At 41.9% G+C, this 23,291-nt stretch overlaps 1 protein-coding gene across 2 annotated transcripts in view; it reads left to right on the forward strand.

The window, feature by feature from the left end:
• LOC124544731 overlaps nucleotides 1-23,291 on the forward strand; it is a 151,767-nt gene that overhangs the window by 38,766 nt on the left and 89,710 nt on the right. For both annotated transcript variants that reach the window (XM_047123382.1, XM_047123383.1), the window contains exon 7: nucleotides 11,961-12,117. In XM_047123382.1, the coding sequence (XP_046979338.1) occupies nucleotides 11,961-12,117 (157 nt within the window). The remainder of the gene's footprint in view (nucleotides 1-11,960; nucleotides 12,118-23,291) is intronic.

A 23,291-nucleotide genomic window follows, 5' to 3' on the forward strand; every position in this document is an offset into this window, starting at 1 on the left:
CCACTACTTGAAAATCATCCCTTACAAACCTTCCAAGAATTGCTCACGCCTAGCATTGTTTCAAAATCCGTCAGGTTCTTACAACATGATCCTAGCCTGTCACCGCAGAACTCCAGGCTCTTTATTCCCTAAAAGCTGATGACTCCATCCTCCCATTCGACAAGGGACCTACCACTGTAGTAGCTGACCGATGGAAGTATGCAGGCGAGGGTCTACGCCAGCTGCCTGACACCTGTTCATACAGTGTCTGCCATCAAGATCCCATCCCCGTGATTCAAACTGACCTGCAGTCCCTCCTTAAAACATCAGTCTCCTCACAAGGACTAACACCTCAGCCCATAGAACTTCTTACCCCGCCCAAACCATGCATCCCCACCTCTTACAATCTTCCTAAGATGTACAAACTTATCACCCTCACTGTTCAATATTTTCTGACTTCGAAGCCCCTGTCGAATGTATATATGCCTTAATTGATCAACACTTGATGTCACCTCTGTCTATACTGATGTCCCCCAAGCACATGGTCTGCTGCCGAACATTTCCACAGTCAGCGCCCTCCGGATTCCAACCTATGATATCCTTCGTGCTCACATTAATCAACTTTATACTTGCCAACATCTACTTCTGCTTTCGTGGGCAGACATACAAACAGATCAGGGTTACAGCCCTGGGAACCAGGATGGCTACTTCCTGTGCTAACCTTTTCATGGCTAACTTGGGGGGGGGGGGGGGGGGCTTTCCTGGGATCCATAAGCCCTCAGCTCCTGGTTTGGTTTTAGATACATTGATGACATTTCTGCCATATGGACTAAAGGTGAAGCTGACCTGTTAAAATTCCTTTAATCTCTAAATAAATCCTCCCAATTAAATTCCACATGGTTCTATTTCAAATCCCATGCTACTTTCCTTGGTGTTCCTCACCAAAGGCCAACTACACACTTCTGTCCACATTAAACCTACCAACAAACAAATAGTACTTACACTTTGACAGTTGCCATTCTGTTGTTGTTGTTGTTGTGGTCTTCAGTCCTGAGACTGTTTTGATGCAGCTGTCCACGCTACTCTATCCTGTGCAAGCTTCTTCATCTCCCAGTACCTACTGCAGCCTACATCCTTCTGAATCTGCTTAGTGTATTCATCTCTTGGTCTCCCTCTACGATTTTTACCCTCCACGCTGCCCTCCAATACTAAATTGATGATCCCTCTTTGTCTCAGAACATTTTCTACCAACCGATCCCTTCTTCTAATCAAGTTGTGCCACAAGCTCCTCTTCTCCCCAATTCTATTGAATACCTCCTCATTAGTTATGTGATCTACCCATCTAGTCTTCAGAATTCTTCTGTACCACCACATACCAAAAGCTTCTATTCTCTTCTTGTCTAAACTATTTATCATCCACGTTTCACTTCCATACATGGCTACACTCCATACAAATACTTTCAGAAACGACTTCGACACTTAAATCTACACTCGATGCTAACAAATTTTTATTCTTCAGAAACGCTTTCCTTGCCATTGCCAGTCTACATTTTATATCCTCTCTACTTCGACCATCATCAGTTATTTTGCTCCCCAAATAGCAAAACTCCTTTACTACTTTAAGTGTCTCATTTCCTAATCTAATTCCCTCAGCATCACCCGACTTAATTCGACTACATTCCATTATCCTCGTTTTACTTTTTTTGATGTTCATCATATACCCGCCTTTCAAAACACTGTTCATTCCGTTCAACTGCTCTTCCAAGTACTTTGCTGTCTCTGACAGAATTACAATGTCATCGGCGAACCTCAAAGTTTTTACTTCTTCTCCATGGATTTTAATACCTACTCTGAACTTTTCTTTTGTTTCCTTTATTGCTTGCTAAATGTACAGATTGAATAACATCGGGGATAGGCTGCAACCCTGTCTCACTCCCTTCCCAACTACTGCTTCCCTTTCATACCCCTCGACTCTTATAACTGCCATCTGCTTTCTGTACAAATTGTAAATAGCCTTTTGCTCCCTGTATTTTACCCCTGCCACCTTCAGAATTTGAAAGAGAGTATTCCAATCAACATTGTCAAAAGCTTTCTCTAAGTCTACAAATGCTAGAAACGTAGGTTTGCCTTTCCTTAATCTATTTTCTGAGATAAGTCGTAGGGTCAGTATTGCCTCACGTGTTGAAACATTTCTACGGAATTCAAACTGATCTTCCCCGAGGTCGGCCTCTATCAATTTTTCCATTCGTGTGTAAAGAATTCGCGTCGGTATTTTGCAGCTGTGACTTATTAAACTGATAGTTCGGTAATTTTCACATCTGTCAACACCTGCTTTCTTTGGGATTGGAATTATTATATTCTTCTTGGAGTCTGAGGGAATTTCGCCTGTCTCGTACATCTTGCTCACCAGATGGTAGAGTTTAGTCAGGACTGGCTCTCCCAAGGCTGTCAGTAGTTCTAATGGAATGTTGTCTACTCCCGGGGCCTTGTTTCGACTCTGGTCTATCAGTGCTCTGTCAAACTCTTCACGCAGTATCATATCTCCCATTTCATCTTCATCTACATCCTCTTCCATTTCCATAATATTGTCCTCAAGTACATCGCCTTTGTATAAACCCTCTATATACTCCTTCCTCCTTTCTGCTTTCGCTTCTTTGCTTAGAACTGGGTTTCCATCAAAGCTCTTGATATTCGTGCAAGTGGTTCTCCTTTCTCCAAAGGTCTCTTTAATTTTCCTGTAGGCAGTATATATCTTACCCCTAGTGAGATGAGCCTCTACATCCTTACATTTGTCCTCTAGCCATCCCTGCATAGCCATTTTGCTCTTCCTGTCGATATCATTTTTGAGACGTTTGTATTCCTTTTTGCCTGCTTCATTTACTGCATTTTTATATTTTCTCCTTTCACCAATTAAATTCAATATTTCTTCTGTTACCCAAGGATTTCTTCTAGCCCTCGTCTTTTTACCTATTTGATCCTCTGCTGCCTTCACTATTTCATCCCTCAAAGCTACCTATTCTTCTTCTACTGTATTTCTTTCCACCATTACTGTCAGTTGTTCCCTTATGCTCTCCCTGAAACTCTGTACATCCGCTGGTTCTTTCAGTTTATCCAGGTCCCAACTCCTTAAATTCCCACCTTTTTGCAGTTTCTTCAGTTCTAATCTACAGTTCATAACCAATAGATTGTGGTCAGTCCACATCTGCCCCTGGAAATGTCTTACAATTTAAAACTGGTTCCTAAATCTCTGTCTTACCATTATATAATCTGTCTGATACCTTTTAGTATCTCCAAGGTTCTTCCATGTATACAACCTTCTTTCATGATTCTTAAACCAAGTTTTAGCTATGATTAAGTTATGCTCTGCGCAAAATTCTGCCAGGCGGCTTCCTCTTTCATTTCTTAGCCCCAATCCATATTCACCTACTATGTTTCCTTCTCTCCCTTTTCCTACTGATGAATTCCAGTCACCCATGACTATTAAATTTTCGTCTCCCTTCACTACCTGAATAATTTCTTTTATCTCTTCATACATTTCATCAATTTCTTCATCATCTGCAGAGCTAGTTGGCATATAAACTTGTACTACTGTAGTAGGCATGGGCTTCGTGTCTATCTTGGCCACAGTAATGTGTTCACTATGCTGTTTGTAGTAGCTTACCCGCACTCCAATTTTTTAATTCATTATTAAACCTACTCCTGCATTTCCCCTATTTGATTTTATATTTATAACCCTGTATTCACCTGACCAAAGTCTTGTTCCTCCTGCCACCGAACTTCACTAATTCCCACTATACCTAACTTTAACCTATCCATTTCCCTTTTTAAATTTTCTAACCTACCTGCCCGATTAAGGGATCTGACATTCCACGCTCCGATCCATAGAACGCCAGTTTTCTTCCTACTCATAACAACGTCCTCCTGAGTAGTCTCTGCCTGGAGATCCGAATGGGGGACTATTTTACCTCCAGAATATTTTACCCAAGAGGATGCCATCATCATTTAATCGTACAGTAAAGCTGCATGCCCTCAGGAAAAATTATGGCTGTAGTTCCCCCTTGCTTTCAGCCGTTCGCAGTACCAACACAGCAAGGCCGTTTTGGTTAGTGTTACAAGGCCAGATCAGTCAATCGTCCAGACTGTTGCTCCTGCAACTACTGAAAAGGCTGCTGCCCCTCTACAGGAATCACACGTTTGTCTGGCCTCTCAACAGATACCCCTCCGTTGTGGTTGCACCTATGGTACGGCTATCTGTATCGCTGAGGCACGCAAGCCTCCCCACCAACACCAAGGTCCGTGGTTCTATCCATGTCAAATGTACCCTCCCATACATCCTTGTCATTCAAGGCAAACATATTTATTCAGTTGCAGATTCTGTACAGCAATGCACCACCATTCTCAGGTCAGCCTTCACTTGAAATAATTACCCCCCCCCCCCAGTCCAATCCAGAAGCAGACTTCCTAGACCCAAACAGCTACTTAAGTGTACACCTCTCGTCACTCGTTATTATCCTAGTCTTGAATGTGTTAATTAGCTATTCTGACAAGGCTATGACTTCCTAAAATCATGCCCTGAAATGAGGTCCATTGTATCAGAGATTTTGCCCACCACACACAGGATAGCTGTTCGTCACCTTTCCAGTCTCTGCAATGTCCTTGTCAGACCCTATACTCCTGAACCCGTCTCCCTATCCTATGCCTCCTACATCAATGACTGTCCCACTGCAAGACCTTCCCTCTGCATCCTCCAACCACCACCTATACCAGCCTTGTAATTGGCAAAATATATACTGTCAAAGGGAAGTCATATACCAGCTGTTACGTAAACTCAGTTCAGCCTTTTACGTTGGTATGACTACACCAAGTTAAAACAGGGTGTATACACACTGGGACATCTGGGAGAAATCTGGTACTTTTTCATTGTTTTAGTTTTCAGTTAAATTTTTGTAATTTTTACAAGTAAGAACTTATACTCTGACAAATAGTTCTACTTTAACCTACTACTGTAGAATAATACTGCAGCGATAAAACATAAACAAGAGAGTAAAACCTTAGTTGCAAAAGAAATGTGGCATTTACGACGAGAAAACACAGTGCACATGCGAGCATCTGCTGACGGCAAAATGTCAGACTGTACAATACTTCGTAACAACAAACTGCTTTTGATGCGTTTCTCTTGTTGGCCTATTTTTGATGAGTGTGATGCAACAACTGTTAACATTTAGTACAGGTCCTGAAAAAATAATGCTAATGGTGGCTTGAGAAGCTTTCAAAGTAAATTTCCTGTTTCACAAAATGAATTACATTACATGTGAGAGTGTGCAATGAGTTTCTTAAATCACGGAGCACTAGACTCCCATTCAAAACTTGACACTGAGGACCAGCCACTTCGAAAAATTTTGGGCCCAGGAGACCAGCCATTTATACCATTATTGAAAATTTTACTGGTATATTTGTGTGTGATATAACTTAGGGGTAACACATACTGAAAAAGACCAAGTTCCTCAAGGTTAGTTTTTCACACTTATTTTATAGTGTGTTTAAAATTAGTTGCGACTTTTGACATTTGGCTCACGGGAGGGGACATGATGCCATTGCCCAGGTAACACCAATAGCAAGCCATCTTTCCCTACCCTGCCACCAGCAGTTCAGTTGGTAAAGTGACTGTTTCCATGCTGGGATAAACAGTATCACGTGATGTCTTGCATTAGAGGCACCTACGTACATTAGCTCTTGTTGGAAAGTGATATTTTCTGATATAAATGTGTTTTTCAGTTGCCAGGTACTGTGAATGAATGTTTTGTGTTGGCGCTGCATTAATAACTATAGTGCAGCACATCTGAACATGAGATTCACAAGAACATGTTCACCAGCTGTGAAAGTGATGTTCTGTTGCAAAATATCCCTTTGAATATAACAATAGTAATGGACAATGCACAGTGCTGCTCGGTTGTGATGGGTAAAGCTCCAACAAAGCAGCAGAGGAAAGTGACTATTTTCTTTGGTTACAAAGAAATGTTTGATTGGATGAAGTTCAACCTATCTTGTGTAAGGCGAAGTTAATGGAACTTGTAGTACTGTATAAACTAAAAATTCCATGCTACCAGGTCATCGAAATGGTAATGCTAAAGATCGTAGTTTAATCAGGCTTTGTCCTTTTAATACGCATTTAAATCTGACTGAGAATATGTGGGCCAAGGTGAAAAGTAAAACGGCAAAAACCAAGAAATTTATGCTCAGTGAAGTTGAAATTCTGACAAAAGTAGTAATTGCAAGTGCTACACCACAGGACTGGTCTCAAGTTGTCAGCCATACCAAGAATGTAGTTGAGGAGACATGGATTCATGAAGGACTGTGTCGAATTTTGAGTAATATGTTACTTCTCATGTTACTGTGTTAATATCTGCTTCTTTTGCCTAAACACAGCAGGGTACGGGTATACATCTCATTAACATTCTGATGCAGTTGAAATTGTGGCAGAATCATAAAACAGCATATTATTAACTAAGCAATTGAGGGTGAGATGTATCAACAGTTATAAGAAAGCCCACTCTCAGTATAAAAATAAATTTTGCAGCTTCTTCGCTTATATTGTTGGAAAACCCACAGCAATTCCATTTCACAGGGTATTGATGGTACTTTAAAATTACATTGTTTTATTTTCAAAAATCTTAAGTTGCTTGAATATTGCGGTAGATACGGAAGTTTTGAATATTAATCGTAGGGAAAAATACTCTTCCATTTGAGTGTTATCATTTGCCAAAATCTTGTTTCGATATCTCAGACAGTTTGAGATACAAGGGATTTATGAATATTTCATTCTGACTTTTTCACTGGCGAGTGCGTGCCCTTTATATACATAACATTTCCTCAACATTGGAGACAGAGAGCGGTATCCTTCGATGTTTAAAGAATAATTTAATGTATTATCTACGTTTCACATGCAGCGACACATGATCTAACACACACCAAACACAAATTCACAGCGGCCCTAATATTTCACAGCAAACTTATGAGAGTTCCTTGCAGTAGTTTAGTTAATACTGAAATATCACCATAACTATGGCCATTAGTGAAATGAAAGGTAATTATTCATGAAGCTCATGAATGAAGCTATAAGATGCACAAGACTCGCAGAGTTTATTACCATGCAGTTTCTTTAAAATAGTTTGAGAAGGATGGCAGATCAGCCAGCTTGCGCAGCTGACAGGTTATGCGCCGAGCAGGCCTGGTGAAATATGCTTCCCTCCACTTGGTCCACTGAACTGTCAAAATTTACATCTAATTTTAAGCACTTCATAGTTGTCATATAGGTTACAAATTATGCATGAATGATGGCAGAAAGTTTAATTGTCCTTAAAAAAGTGCAAAGAGAGTTCTAGAGCAGTTATGCACACACAGTGCTTGATGGAACAGGTATTCAGCCATGTAACTCACGAAATGTTCAGTGCACAGCAGTGAAACTTATAATTGTGTTTGTCAGAAATATTGAGTTGTTGCAATTTAAGTTATTCTCTTCAGATCTTGCCTGACCACAACCTCAAAATTGACTGCCTATATGCCTCTGCATGAGCCCTAATTTCTCGTATCTTATCTTTGTGGTCCCTAAACAAAACATATGTTGGTGGCAGTAGGATCATTTTGCAGTCAGCTTCAATTACTGACACTCTAAACTTTCTCAGTAGTGTTCTTCAAAATGAATGTCATTTTCCCTCCACGGATTCCCATGTGAGCTCCCAAAGTATATCTGTAACACTTGCTTGCTGATTGAATTGACCAGTAACTAATCTAGCAGCTCGTCTCAGAATTGCTTCGATGTCTTCTTTCAATCTGACCTGGTGTGGATCCCAAACATTAGAGCAGTGCTCAAGAATGGGATGCACTGATGTCCTATATGTGGTCTCCTTCACAGATGAACCACTCTTTCTTAAAGTTACCCCAATGAACAGAAGTTGATCATTTGCCTTCCCTACCGTAACCCTCACATGCTCGTTCCATTTCATATTGCTTCACAACTATATGCCCAGATATTTAAATGACATGGCTGTGACAAGCAGGACAGTACTAATGTTGTATCCAAACGTTATGGGTTTATTTTTCCTACTCAACCGTATTAACTTTTTTGTTAAGAGCCAGCTGTCATTCACCACACCAACTGGAAATTTTGTCTAGGTCATCTTGTTTCAACTTAGTCACTTAACTTTGACACCTTCCTGTACACCATAGCATAATCAGCGAGCAACCAGATGTGAATGATTAGCTTTTCTTGTAGTTGTACTGTAAATATATTACTTTAAACCATTAACTATTCATATTTGTATGTTCACGCTACGTAACAGTGATGGTGATATCGGCTGACTGCATCACATGTCCTATGCTCTGAATATCTGCTGTCATTGGCTGGTGAGATAAAGTTACATGAGCTGTGATTGACTGACAAAAGCATGTCACTATCTCAATTAGCATTGCCGCACATAAAAATCTTCCCAAAATGTGTTGCTTTTTGCTGGGTTTTGCTTCTTAAGGGAGAGTTCTGAGAAACGTTCTGCTTTGTGTCCTTAGTTCTCATCAACCACCTGGCCTTAATTTATGTTAATTTTTTTTGTAGTAACTATTCCCTTCTTCACTCCCTGTTAGTTTTCTACATCTTTCATTTTCTGACCTGTCTATTTTTCACCTCCCCCACCCCTCCCCCAACCTCTATCACGTAAGATGCATTAGCTTTTCGCTCTTGTTAACTCACGCATCATGTTTTAGCAGTAATATCTCTCTTGCATATTACCTTATCTTCCACCTGTAAGCTCTCAGGTTTACAAAACTCGTCCAGTGCAGTCCCCAACAGTCGGTGTTTCCCTTTTGTATTGAAATTTCATGCTGAGTGTAAGTGCACAGCTTTGATGCTACTGATTTAAAAAATGGAGATCCCAGGCAGAGATATGCTGGCTTATGATAATCTAGACTGAGGCCCCCCTATCAGAAAGGAATAAAATGATAATACTTTGAATTTTTTCTGACAGTGTAAGACAGTGTGGTGTTACGTTGACTCTGTGATATTGTTTGTTTGCATCAGTGCACTCACTGCTGATGACATCGGTGGCCCTGACAAAAATCTGTGACCTTGGTGGAAACACTGTTGACATACACGACTATAATGCATGCAACAACTTCTAGCACGTATATAGAAACAGTCAAGATAACGGTGCAGTACATATAAAATTTGTCTTGGTCAGGTGGAAGAACTTTTATGGTGCTAAGTTTGATTCCTGTCAGGTCAGGCAGGTGCCCATGTACTGTTGCGACATTTTTATGGTTTGACCATCAGATGGACAGGTCATGCCGTATTTGCCAATTGAGAAGACTGTTCTGACATCTCAGTCTTGTATCCGAGCTTCTTGAGAAATCTCGAAAACCTTATCAGTGTGCAAAACTTAAACTAAATGAGGATCTGATTGCCGTAATGCTTGAGCGCACAGTGCACCATCCAGTCCGAACCTAATCATTGTCACATATGATTCTGTGTATGATAATCCACTAGAACAAGTATACTTACATTTCTCAATCAGGATACATTTTTGTTGCGAAATGTTCAATTCATAGTGATTAACGTCATCACTGATGGGTTGGATAAAAGGGCCCCTATTTTTTGCACAAGTTAATAGAGCACTGTGTTTGTAGATAATATTTAGGCTCACTGTTGCTCAGGGCATTTAATGTCCCTTTCACGGAAGTGAATTGCTAATAAATGCTTTTCAAACATTGGAAAATCCAGGATGGATTGTAACAATACCAGAGAAGGAGAGTTGCTACTCACCATATAGCGGAGATGCTGAGTTGCGATAGGCACAATAAAAAGATTTACACAATTAAAGCTTTCGGCCATTAAGGTGTTTCTCAGCAGTACGGACACACACACACACACACACACACACACACACACACACAGACTGCAGTCACAGGCAACTGAAACCACACTCTCACTCCATCCTGGATTTTCCATTGTTTGATTTGTACTTTTAATTACTTACACTGACTTTACTATTGTTGAATGTTCTATTTAAATAAGTCATGACTATTGTCCAACATTTGTGTCCAAGCTGAGCTTAAGTGACAGATACTGGACATGATTCAAATCATAACCAACAATAAATTTCCGAGTTTCAAATAGTCGGCGATGGAACACTGTGGCACTCATTCACAGCATCTCATGGCTCATTAACATCATTTAGAGTATCTGCTTCATTAAAGGCAGATGGTCAAATGCAAGAGGGGGCCAGTGAGCCCTAATCTGGTCAAGCTAATTAACTAATAAGTAAATAAATAACGAATGGTTGTTGCAAGTTTTAAAGAGAAAATTACCCATCAACTGGCCGGAATAAGTGAAAGAAATTAAACAGCTTTGTTCAAGCAATCATCTACTTCTACAACTATACCCCGCAAACCACCATGAAGTGCATGGCAGAGGTGTGTCCCATTGTACCAGTTATAAGGGTTTAGTCCTGTTCCATTCACATATGGAGTGCAGGAAGAATGATTGTTGGAGTAACTCTCCGTGTGTGGTAATTATTTTAATCTTATCCTCTCAATCCCATTGTGAGCAATATGTAGGGGGCTGTAGTATATACCTAGAGTAATCATTTTAAGCTGGTTCTTGAAACTTTATTAATAGAATATCTCAGGCTAGTTTATGTCTGTCTTACAGTCTGCCAGTTCAGTTCCATCAGTATCTCTGTGACACTTTCCCTCAGATTAAACTATTCATGCTGCCATTCTCTGCATACGTTCCTATGTAAGTCCTGTCTGGTATGAGTCCCACACACTTGAGCAGTATTCTAAAACTACTCGTATGAGGCATTTGTTAGCAATATCTTTTGTAGGCTGATTGCACTTCCCCTGTATTCTACCAATAAACCAAAGTCTGCCACCTGTTTTACCCAGGACTGAACCTATGTGATCATTCCATTTTATATCCCTACAAAGTGTTACACCCAGGTACTTGTATGAATTGGCTGATTCCAACATGACTCATTGATATTATAGTCATAGTATAGTACGTACTTTTTTCATTTTGTGATGGGCAAAATTTTAGATTCCTGAACTAAGAGCAAGTTGCCAATACCTGCACCACATTGAAATATTATCAAGATCTGACCGAATATTTATGCAGCTTCTCTCAGATAGTACTTCATTATAGATAATTGCATCATCTGCAAAAATCCTGTATTTAGTATCAATATTGCTTGTAACATCATTAATATAGAACAGGAGCAACAAGGGTCTCAACATACTGCCCTGGGGCACACCCAAAGTTACTTATACATCTGGCAATGACTTTCCATCCAAGGTAACATGCTGTGTCCTCCCTACCAAAAGTCCTCAATCCAGTTACAGATTTTGCTTGATACCTCATATGATCATACTTCTGACAGTAAGTGTAGATGTGTTAATGAGTCAAATGCTTTTCAGAGATCAAGAAACACTGCATCTACCTAGTTGCCTTGATCCAAAGCTTTCAGTATGTCTTGATGTTTTTGAAATCCATGTTGAGAATTATTTGGTTTGATAAAAACTGAGATACATGAAGCAAAAAAGAGCTGAGATACTTATATAAAAAGACAACAATTTCTCATTGAAATTTCACATTCCATCTATATCCTAACCCCCCCCCCCCCCCCCTTCCCCCCTACCTTGTCCTCTAAGTCTCACACACGCACACACACATGCGCGCACGCATCTCTCACAAACACGTGACCACAGTATCTCGCTGCCATGGCTGTGGTCGCACGCACATGCGTGTGTGTATGTGTTTTCTGATGAAGGCTTATTTGGCTGAAAGATTTGTTTGAGTCTTTTTTTTGTGCCTATCTGTGACTCTGCATATCCACTATACAGTGAGTAGCAACTATCCTTTTCATAATATTGTTATTAGTCCATCCTAAATTTTCCATTGTTGATTTTTCATTAATTATTCTCGTATTTTTCAGAAATGTGACAGGATCAGACAAACAGATTGAAGATGGCTTAACATCACTAAAGACAAAAGGTTTCTTGAATTATTATGGACTTCAGAGATTCGGGAGCTCTTTGGCTGTTCCAACACATGAAATTGGGAAAGCTCTGCTATTGGGTAACTGGCAGAAGGTGAGAAAAATGTTTTAATACCAATATATTAATTCATTTTTACATAGACAATAGAATTAATATTGAAATCAGATGTTGTTGTGATAGGTAGTAATATGGAATGTATGAAATAAAGCGGGAAAAAAATTTCGTTTTCTCTGATGAACTGTTGAATTAGAAATCCTTGGTTGTAGTTTTTTGGGGTTCCTTACCTCAATGGTAAAAAAGGAACCCTTGTAGGATCACTGTGTTGTCTGTCCATCTGTCTGGATTATAGTTAAAGACCCCTTTTCCAAGGAAAAGTAGAAGTATCAGGCGGGAATTTGACGCATGCTAGGGTCTATGGTTCCTTGGCAGTGCAAAAATATGCCATTGAATGCAGTTGAAAGATACGGCTATTTTTTGATACTCTCAAACTCGCTCATCAAAATCTATAGGGCACTTCGCCTTGAAATTTAAATGAAATTTGGCAAGAAAGAAGGTTTCATAGTTTAAGTAAATGGAAAAAATTGGAAAATTTGTAATTATATCACAAAAAATAAAATAATTATTATTATATCCATACATTGGACTCATAATCCATCAAGAATCTCAGAAACTAATGTAGGGATTTTGATTTAGTTTTTAGTAATAGGAAGAGTGTAGAAAATTTAAAAAGATTTGTGCTAATTGACTGAGCTAAGATAAAGTGAAGTCACTTGCCACTGTGGGAAAGATTCCTTTGCCACATAGCAGTGGTAGGCATAAGGCTGGCTGACTACTACGCTGGCACTTATCATCGCAGGCCCTTAACAATGTTCTTATTCTACAGACGGACATTCCTTGACAGTCTGTGCTTACAATATGTGCAGCATTTGCGATGTTTCAAAGCAGAATAATACTGGTAATTAATGCAGGATTGCATTTCTATTGTATGGGATGAGGTTCCAATGACGCATAAAATATTCATTGTAGCACTTCGCAGAAGAAGTCAACATTGAGTAACAACAACAGCCATATGGCCAGCTGTACCATTTTCTTCTCTGTACCATTTTCTTCTCTGGTGACTTCCATCAAATCATAACAGTAATGGCAGGGATTAGTGTAGACAAAGTTAACACATCTGCAGTTCCCAAATAGTATTGCATGTTGATAGAATTCCAGAATTAATAAAACAAATGAAAAAATTACTTGAGGTTTTACACGTGTTGGAAGAATCTCCTACAGTCCGAATTTTGGCCATGTCTCTTCAAATTTTCAGGAAAATTTGGTAGGTAGGTATTTTCTGTTTTCAGTTCTCAGTACGTTAGATGTCTCCCCGCTCACTTCAGTGTTTCATTGTCTCTATCATGTAGCCATCGCACATGTGCTTTCTCCTTTCTCTTAACTACATCTCCACATTCCTCATTAAACCATCTTTCTCCCTGTTGTTTTTTCTTTCTACACATCACTTTATGCACAATGTCTGTCACCGTTGTGTGCGATACTTTCTCCATGCCTTTGCTTATCTGCATTATGTGGTATATCAAAAAGTTTTATTTTTTCTACACTTTTTAGTTTTGCCATGTCAAACACTGAGTTTCCATTCATTTGTTTTCTTACCAGATATGAACTTTTCTAGGTTTAGCTTTGTTTTCACCAAGAATTGCCGGTCTCATACTATGTGCTGCTCTTTGAGCCATGATATCTTTCACTGTTTGCCTATACTGCATGTCTGTCATTACATGATCTGTCTGATTGATGGTTTTTCCATCCAGTGAGCATCATTTTCTTAAATGAAATTTCTTATGGGTAAATGTTGTTGTTATGCCGTTCATGTTCTTTGTAGTGGCAAATGTAATCATCCTGAAGCAGTTAACATGATTTCTTCATGCACGCTGTATTTTGTTATGGTCGGAAAGTAAATGCTTTCTTTTCTTACTTCAGTGTTAAAATCACCTAGAAGTAAATGTGTGTTTCTTTTTTAGTCTTCGTAATAAACATGATCTAGCCCACCATAAAACTTCTTTTTCATCATTTGTTTTGTCTTCAGTAGGGACACGGACGTTGAATGTGGTGGCATAGCTTTTCTGCTCAATCGTCACGTATGTCAAACAGCTTTCTCACAGCTTTGAACTCCTTCACTTTGTTTTCCATGCTCTTATTGATGGCAAAACCTGCACCAAATTGTCTTTCAGATCCTTCTCCATAAAAAATTGTTGTGTTCATATCTGCTTCTCGTTTCCCTTCACCTATCCTTCTAGTTTCCTGCAGTGCTGCTACACCTATTGTGTAATGTGTTGTCTCTGATGCTACCACCATAACGACCCTTACAGTTGAGACTTTGGAAGTTCCAGTTTGCTATGACAAAATCGTTCATCAGTTTTTCTTGCTGTGTTTGTCTTCCAATTAATCTCTCTGGTATACAAGGTGTATTTGTCGATTGTTTTTAACTTGATTAAATTTTTATGGTGTAGGGTTGTCAGCACTATGACCACCTCCAACCTGGAGGACCAGGGGCTCTTCTGTCGGGGTTGCCATATCCTAGCCATAAGGACCAAGTTTAAGGTGCCAGGTGTTGACCCTCACGTTTTGCAGTGATAGATAGGATTTACTGGCTTCAAACACAGCTGCCATGTTTGCCAAAAACTGTACTTGAGCTACTGGATATACCTATTAGACTTCAGTATGAACCCTCAAAACTTACCCAGTCATTTACCCTCCTCCGTCCTCACACGGGCTTTGGCCTGGCTATGGGCCTGCCCTGCCTCGTTGATATAAAAACCAATTGCCTTTGTCTATTGGCATTGCCTGCCTCCATCAGTGAAGTATGTGATGGAAGGGAAATCAGTAGATGGAAAGGAAGACATTGGAACATAAAGGAAGATGGGAGCATTGTGAAGCACACAGTGACACACTGCTGAGAACTGTCCAGCTGGGTTAGACATGCCAGTAGCTATGCTGTTGTGGGCACAGCTCTCAGCCTTCAGCATTTCGAGATTTGACTACCCTGCCATTACCACTGTTTTACTTTTAATTTTCGTCTTACCTCTTTACAAGAGACAATCCATTCCATTCAGCTGCTCTTCAAAGTCCTGTGCTGTCAGGTAAATTGCAATGCTATCGGTAAACTTTTTTAAGTTTTAATTTTTCTCTCTTAATCTTAATTCCCTTTTCAAATTTTTCACTGATTTCCTTTACTGTTTGCTCAGTGTCCTGTATAATGAATAACATCAGAAATTGGATTAATTCTGTCTCTCAAACTTCTGAACTACTGCTTCCCTTTCATGTCATATGACTCATATAATGCTACTTTAAGAATTTCGAAGATTGTAGTCCAGTCAACATTGTCAAAATTTACAGATGCTGTGAATCTGGGATTGCTTTTCATCAATATGTTTTGTAAGATAAGTTGTAAGGTGGATATTGCCTCATTTGTTCCTACATTTCTCTGGAAAAGTCACTTATTTTCGACCTGTTTGGCTTCTATAGTTGTAAACTGTAGAGCTGACAGGTGAACCCCCACTATCTTTAACACACTTTGCCTCAAGGAGCAACTATAAACTGTTTCACAAAGTAATGCTGAACCTTCCTTAATATGCCTTTTATACAAGCGACAATGCAATGTGTTCATTTCCCACTAATTTAATAATGATACACAAGTATAGGAAATAGTAGCTAGTGTAACTAATGCAAGAAACACATGTTAATAAAATCTACGTAAATTACCCCATGGTGCATCGCACTGGTAGACAGGAAACTGATCCTTAAGGTCTGTGGAGCGGTTAACAGTAATATGGGAAGGATAAGTTACTACTCACCACATTGAGGAGATGTTGAGCTGCAGAATCACAATGAGATTGTACTAGAAATATTCAGCTATCAGACTAAGTTCTTCATCAGATGTAGCTGACAAGTGCATAGGTCCACTCCACCCCCACTTCTGGCACCACAGCCTGTAACCCTCCACACACACACACATCACAGGGCAATATATTGGGATCCTTTGAGTTGTAGAGTCTAGTTTTGAAATGAATATTGTTCCAAGGACTGTTAAAAATTTTCATTCCTTACCTGGATAGGATATGATAAAACAATTGCCCTAATTACAATAACTGCCTATGTGCCCTCTGAATAATGTGCCGCACTGCTGCACATGGTCACGTGATGGCCTGCTACACATGAAATTTCAACCAGAAATGCGACAAAACGTGTATGAGCAGAGCAGACACCAAGCATGGGCTTCCTACATCATCGTAGCTGTATGTGCACAATAATGCTTGTCTTCTGGCACTCTCTGGCAACTGCCCGAACCAACCTGTTTCTAATGGTTCATGGGACAGTATTGCGAATGGTGGTTTGAGAAGCATTACTTTCAAAGAAATTTCATTTTATGTAAGATGAATTGTTGTGTTGTGAGAATCTGCAATGAATTTCTTAAAATCTTATTCAAAACTTAACACTTTGAGAATCAAAATTCCAGGCCCAGAAGAGCAGACATTGACGTCATCATTTAAAATTTCCCTGTCGCATTTGTGTTTGGCATATCTTGAAGGGTAACACATGAGTAAAAAGACTGACATGTGTGAAAGCTTAGCATTTCTTGTAGCTATACTATATGTATTAGATTTAAACCTTGAACTTTTTGTGTTTGTCATCACACTACTTAACAGTGATGTTTATATTGGCTAAATACATCATCTGTCCTTTGCTCTAACTATTTGCTGTCATTTGCTGGTTAGATAAGGTGATGTGATCTATGATTGGCTGTTAAAGCGTATCTCAATCTCAGTGTCAGTGCATTGGAAACTAATGTGATGTATTTGGTGGAATTCCTATTTATACTTCTGTAATATGAAAATATGCAGCATACATGTTGCTGTGCATCAAAGATCTTTACAAAACATTTTTGTTTTTTTTTTTTTTTTTTTGCTGGTGGGGATGTTCTGTGTCAGTGAGCCAGTGTATAAAACTTGACCATTCAAAGGCATGATATTAGGAGAAAGTATACTCTCACTTACCACAGAGAAATTGTATTTTCACCCGTAAATGTGTATTTTAAACCGGGAACTCTGGGAAATTTTCTCCTTGTCCACATCTACAGTCTGTCAAGAAATCTGTCTATTATGGAATGTAAACGCATTTGGGTACTTCTCTTTGGATATGTACTTGAGGGGGGGGGGGGGGGGGGGGGAGAGGGGGATACCTAAAGATACTTCACAGGAAAATGGCCTTAGCAGTTCACACTAACAATATGGCCCCATTCAACTCTGTCTGTTTACCAGTACTTCATCCTCACCCTACCACCACTAGCAACTAGGCAAAGATGAGAACGTAGCTAATCTTCAGTACCTTCCTCAATTTACCAAAGTGACTAATGCTGCTGAATATGGATATCTCATTGATATAATCATGCAAGTCTTTTATTTTTAGTGCTACAAAAAGACTGAGTAACGTAAGGTCTTAGTGGTTTGTTGTGATTAACATCAACTGATTTAATCTCCTTTAACAACATTAGTGGAAATGCATCACAAAACAAAACAGTAAAACTTGGATATCAAAAGTCACTCAAAATAGGTGTTCCAGGGCAATCTCTTCAGTAAGTGTTTTGGAAAAACAGAAATATTTTTTCAATCTGATGTACATCTCTGTAGTTACATGAAGCTTTGTCATTAAAAAATTTCATAAGACACTGGTGAACACCTATTAAGAATGTGTCAGGCGATGAAGATACATTTCATGCCACTATTGCTCCCATCTGTGACCCATGATTTAAAAATAAACACTTCACCTATATTGCTACTCATGAGCAAAGGAAGCTTACAACAAACTACAGACATGTAATAACCAAAGAAACTTTGAAGACATCAGGAGATGAAATTCAAATGATTGTATAACAGAAATTGAAAATGTATGTTTAGATATTGAATTGCATGTGGGAGGTGAAACTGATATGGCATCATAGTGAACTTATTTGCTAAAATATAAAGTGGAATTGACTACATACACTTTTGTTGGTGTGATTTCGGGTTGTAAATCTTGGATATAGAAACTTCTTTATTACTGTATTCCATTAAGTTTAGTTTAGTACCGACATATAATGGGAATCCAGAAATAGTGCCAGAATACATCCATTAATAATAAATTGTCCAGTCACATTAATCACCTTTTGCAGTGCCGACCTGTGCGAAACTTGGAGGCAGAGTCAATGAGGGTTTTTTTAATTTAATGACAGGGATGTGAAATCAAGTCAACTCCAGTGCCATGTGGTCATCTGCAATAGATTTCTCAGTTGTAAAAGGCATGAACTCCCCAATCAAGGTGATCTCACGGGTTCTTGATTGGATTTAAATCAGGGGATTTGGGTGGTCAGGGGACTATGGTAAACTCTCTGTGGTGCTCTTCTAACAACACACATACATTGTTCCTTCTGTGCTGCAAGTCTATCCTCTTGTTATTCTTTTTTCCCTCCCTTGGGGAACATGTCTGGGGTATTATTGGGAATGTTCTGCATTCAGACGCTGATGTATGAACCGTATAAATTTTAGTTTTCGCTCCCGTTTCCTTTCTTTGTTTCCCTTCTCCTCTCGTGCCTCCACTTTGACATTTGAGGATCCTCTTTTTCTTCTTCCTCCCTGTGCGCTCCTGAAGGCTGGCCCATGCATCTGATGTGTAACAGTTGATTGGGTAATGCGTAATTCCCAGCCCCAGGTCGACAGGTAGGGTTCGCACGTACCCCCTGGCACAGGCCAGGCCCAGGGAGGGGTGATTACCTAAGCTGCAACCTTCCCAAATTGCCAATTAGTCCCCCTTTCAGATGTTCGGTAAGTATGACCTGAGGTGTGAACAATCACAGGGCGGTGCGCCCCCTTGTGAAGGGAGTGTGCCATCGGAGATGCTGGCAATCACGGGAGATTTTCTTGCAGTGAGTCAATCATATTCTCAATCAAAGTCTACGAAACATAAACGTAATGAGGCTAATGATTCGAAGATCTTTCCCGCTGCACCACGGTTTCTCGTGGTCTCACGTACTGAACACGGTCAGTCCTTCCCCACGGTCGGCCCTTCCCCACGGTCGGCCCTTCCCCACGGTCGGCCCTTCCCCACGGTCGCCCCTTCCCCACGGTCGCCCCTTCCCCACGGTCGCCCCTTCCCCACGGTCGGCCCTTCCCCACGGTCGGCCCTTCCCCACGGTCGGCCCTTCCCCACGGTCGGCCCTTCCCCACGGTCGGCCCTTCCCCACGGTCGGCCCTTCCCCACGGTCGGCCCTTCCCCACGGTCGGCCCTTCCCCACGGTCGGCCCTTCCCCACGGTCGGCCCTTCCCCACGGTCGGCCCTTCCCCACGGTCGGCCCTTCCCCACGGTCGGCCCTTCCCCACGGTCGGCCCTTCCCCACGGTCGGCCCTTCCCCACGGTCGGCCCTTCCCCACGGTCGGCCCTTCCCCACGGTCGGCCCTTCCCCACGGTCGGCCCTTCCCCACGGTCGGCCCTTCCCCACGGTCGGCCCTTCCCCACGGTCGGCCCTTCCCCACGGTCGGCCCTTCCCCACGGTCGGCCCTTCCCCACGGTCGGCCCTTCCCCACGGTCGGCCCTTCCCCACGGTCGGCCCTTCCCCACGGTCGGCCCTTCCCCACGGTCGGCCCTTCCCCACGGTCGGCCCATTCATTATTCAGGAAGGTGTTGATGAAATTGCTGGCCTTGTGAAATCCTGCTTTTGTTTATGGAATGGCATTTTGCTTTTGGAGACTGCTTCTGATTCTCAATCACAACAACTGCTTGCTGCCTCACTTCTCCACGGCTACCCTGTTCGTGTCGAGGCCCATAGAGCTTTGAATTTTTCTCGTGGTGTAATTTACATCAGGTTGCTCGACGGTCTAACAGAGGCCGAAATCCAATCCTACCTCTCTGATCAGGGTATCGTTGCCGTCCATCATGTAATGAAAAAGGTAGATTCCTCCTTAGTGCCCACCCGCACTCTTTTTCCTGACCTTTGATAGAGTGGTGCTGCAGTCCAAGATCAAAGCAGGCTATGAAATTATCACAGTCCGGCCATACATTCCGAACCCGATGCACTAGTACCAGTGTCATTGCTGAAACCACACTAGAACGTCTTGTCGACACTCAGCCAAATGTGTAACCTGTGGTAGGGATGCACATGAGGGTGATTGTCTGCCTGCTCCTCCCCGCTGTATCAACTGCAATGGCGGCCATGGCACTCCTCTCGGGATTGTCTCGTGTATCTTGAGGAATGGGCTGTCCAAGAGTACTCTCCCATCCAGCAATTATAGTTCTGTTCTTGTTACCCCTCACTCCATGGAGGACATGGCCACACAGATATGGGACTTCAAATTCAGTTCGGAGATTGTGAAATTGCCCAGTGTCAAGTTAGAATTGCCATCCCCCCATTCTTCTGTGCAACAAACCGTCAAACTCTCATCTCAAGGGGTGAAACTACCAGCTACACAACCAGTAAGCAGGAAAGGACAGGAGTACTCCCGTGATGACTTCCTCTGCACCTCCAGCCAAACAACACCAGAGTCTTTCTCTAACCGGAAACGCTCGAAGTAGTCCACCAAAGGCAAACGGTGTTCTCCTTCGCCAACTCGAAGATCCTCTTCGACAATGTTGCCATGTGGTACCTTCCCGTGGCCAGCCTCTGTCTCACCGGTGTGCACCACCAACCGTTTTTAAGCATTGGGCTCTACAGACAGATCGCACAAGCAAGCCAATGCTTCTGTGGACCCTATCGAGCAGGATTCTATTGCTTCTGTGCCCTGTAGTAGCGACTCTACACCAGCTGTCCTCCTGTGGCCGCCGATTTGACGCCCCTACATGTCTTCCTCCTTTTGACTGTCCTCCAGTGGGATGTTCTCGGCCTTTGGTCCCACAAAGAGTATTTACAGCTTCTTTTAGCATCACAGCAGCCCCTTGTACTGTGCCTTCAGGAAACGAAATTGCACCCTCGCGACCGCTTTGAGCTTTCGCATTACTTACTGATTCTTTTTTACCTTCCCCCTGAGGTCGGCATTCCATCTCATGGGGGTGTCCTGGTGCTTATATGGGATGACTTTCATAGTCAATCCATCTCCCTGACTACCCATCTTGAAGCTGTTTCAGTTTGCCTTTTCCTTCCTCTGTACAATTTATGTACCTCTGTCATGTGATGTTACCAGGGCAGACTTCCTTCAGATTATTGGGCAGCTATCTCTCCCATTTTTGCTCCTCGGTGACTTTAATGTGCATCATCCCCTTTGGGGTTCTCCTCTTCTGCCTTAACACTGAAGCACACCCACTTTCCTTTCTGACTCCTTGCACATCTATTCCTATTTGAAGCTATCCTTTTGCACTGCCCAGCTTGCCCATCATATTGAGTGGTCTGTTCTTTCTGACACCTACTCAAGTGACCATTTTCCGTTGCTCTCCATTTGCTGACTCCCGCCCCATCCGTATGCACAACCAAATGGCAGCTTACTAAGGCTGACTGGCAGCTTTACTCCTCCCTGCCGAGCTTCAACAAGATTTCCCCAATTGTGGTGACCCGGTGGACTATCCCACCAACATTATCCTTACTGCTGCAGAACGTTCCATTCCTCACACTTCCTCTTCGCCATGTCGTGTCCCAGTCCCATGGTGGAATGAGGCATGCCGTGTTTTTAACAGTCTTCCCACAGTGGCAAACTGCATTCATTATGTACAATGCGTACGAAGTGTCGTTGCATTCTTCGGGATAGCAAACAAGCTAGCTGGATTTCATTAACTAGTTCTTTTAACATTTCCACCCCTTCCTCTGTCGTGTTGGCCAACCTCCAACGGCTCTCTGGAACCAAGACCGATTCCCCCATTTGTGGCCTCACAATAGCAGACTATGTTATCGTGGACCCTATTGCTATCTCCAACACCTTGGACCACCATTTTGCAGAACTTTCGAGCTCTTCCCACTATCACCCTGCCTTCCTCTATAGGAAACGAGTGGAGGCGGCTCAGGCCCTTCTCTTCTCCGAATCGTGAGAGTTACAATGCCGTCTTTACTATTAGGGAGCTCGATCATGCTCTCAATTCATCCCAATCCTCCGCCCCAGTGCCGGATGCCATCCACATTCAGATGTTACAGCACCTTTGTCTTGCAGGAAAGTACTTTCTGCATAGCCCGTACAACTGCATCTGGGCAGACGGCGCATTTCCCAGATTCTGGCTTGAAGCCACTGTCATACACATACCTAAGCCCGGTAAGGACAAAAACCTTCCTTCTAGCTACCACCCCATCTCTCTTACCAGTTGCGTTTGCAGGGTGATGCAACATATGATTAATGCTCGGTTATTACGGTGGTTAGAGTCTCGCAATTTACTGATGAATGCACAGAGTGGATTTTGGACACGGAGTTCTGCAGTTGACCATCTCGTTACTTTGCCCACCCATGTCATGAATGGTTTTCTGTGGTAATTCCAGACCGTGGCCATGTTTTTCAATTTGGAGAAGGCCTACAACTCCAGCTGGTGAACTGGTATCCTCTGTTCTCTTTACATGTGGGGCTTCCATGGGCACCAGCCCTGTTTCCTTCAGGCATTTTTACAAGATAGTTTTCGATGTACATGTGGGTTCTGCCTTGTCAGACACTTTCATCCAGGAAAACAGTGTGGGCTTGTCTCCCACTGGGCATCTCCGGCTCCCTTTTCGTTTACGATTTTGCCATTTATTGCAGTTCTCTGTGGACCTGTCTCACTGAGCGGCTTCTTCAGTGGTGTCTTGATCGTCTTTACTCCTGGAGCATCAACAATGGCTTTCACTTTTCCACTGACAAAACCATCTGTATGAATTTCTGGCGACGCAAGTGGTTTCTCCCACCATCTTTACATCTTGGGCCTGTTGCCCTTCCGTTCGTTAAAACTATGAAATTCCTGGGGCTAATACTCCATATGAAACTATCTTGGTCCTCCCATATATCTTACCTGGCAGCCTGCTGTGTGCGGTTCCTCAATGTCCTACCTATCCTCAATGGTACTTCCTGGGGTGTTGATCGAACCACCCTCCTCTGTTTGTACCTTATCCATTTGAAACTCGACTATGGGTGCTTTGTTTATGCATCTGCGCATCCATCCGTTTTACGACGTCTCAACACTATCCACCATCGCAACATCCGTTTGACCACAGGTGCCATTTACACCATTCCGATTGAGTGTCTGTATGCTGAAGCTGCTGAACTACTTCTGTCCTACTGCCGTGACTTTCTCCTCAGCAG

The sequence above is a fragment of the Schistocerca americana genome, chromosome 8 (genome assembly GCF_021461395.2).
Source record: "Schistocerca americana isolate TAMUIC-IGC-003095 chromosome 8, iqSchAmer2.1, whole genome shotgun sequence".
Lineage (NCBI taxonomy): Eukaryota > Metazoa > Arthropoda > Insecta > Orthoptera > Acrididae > Schistocerca > Schistocerca americana.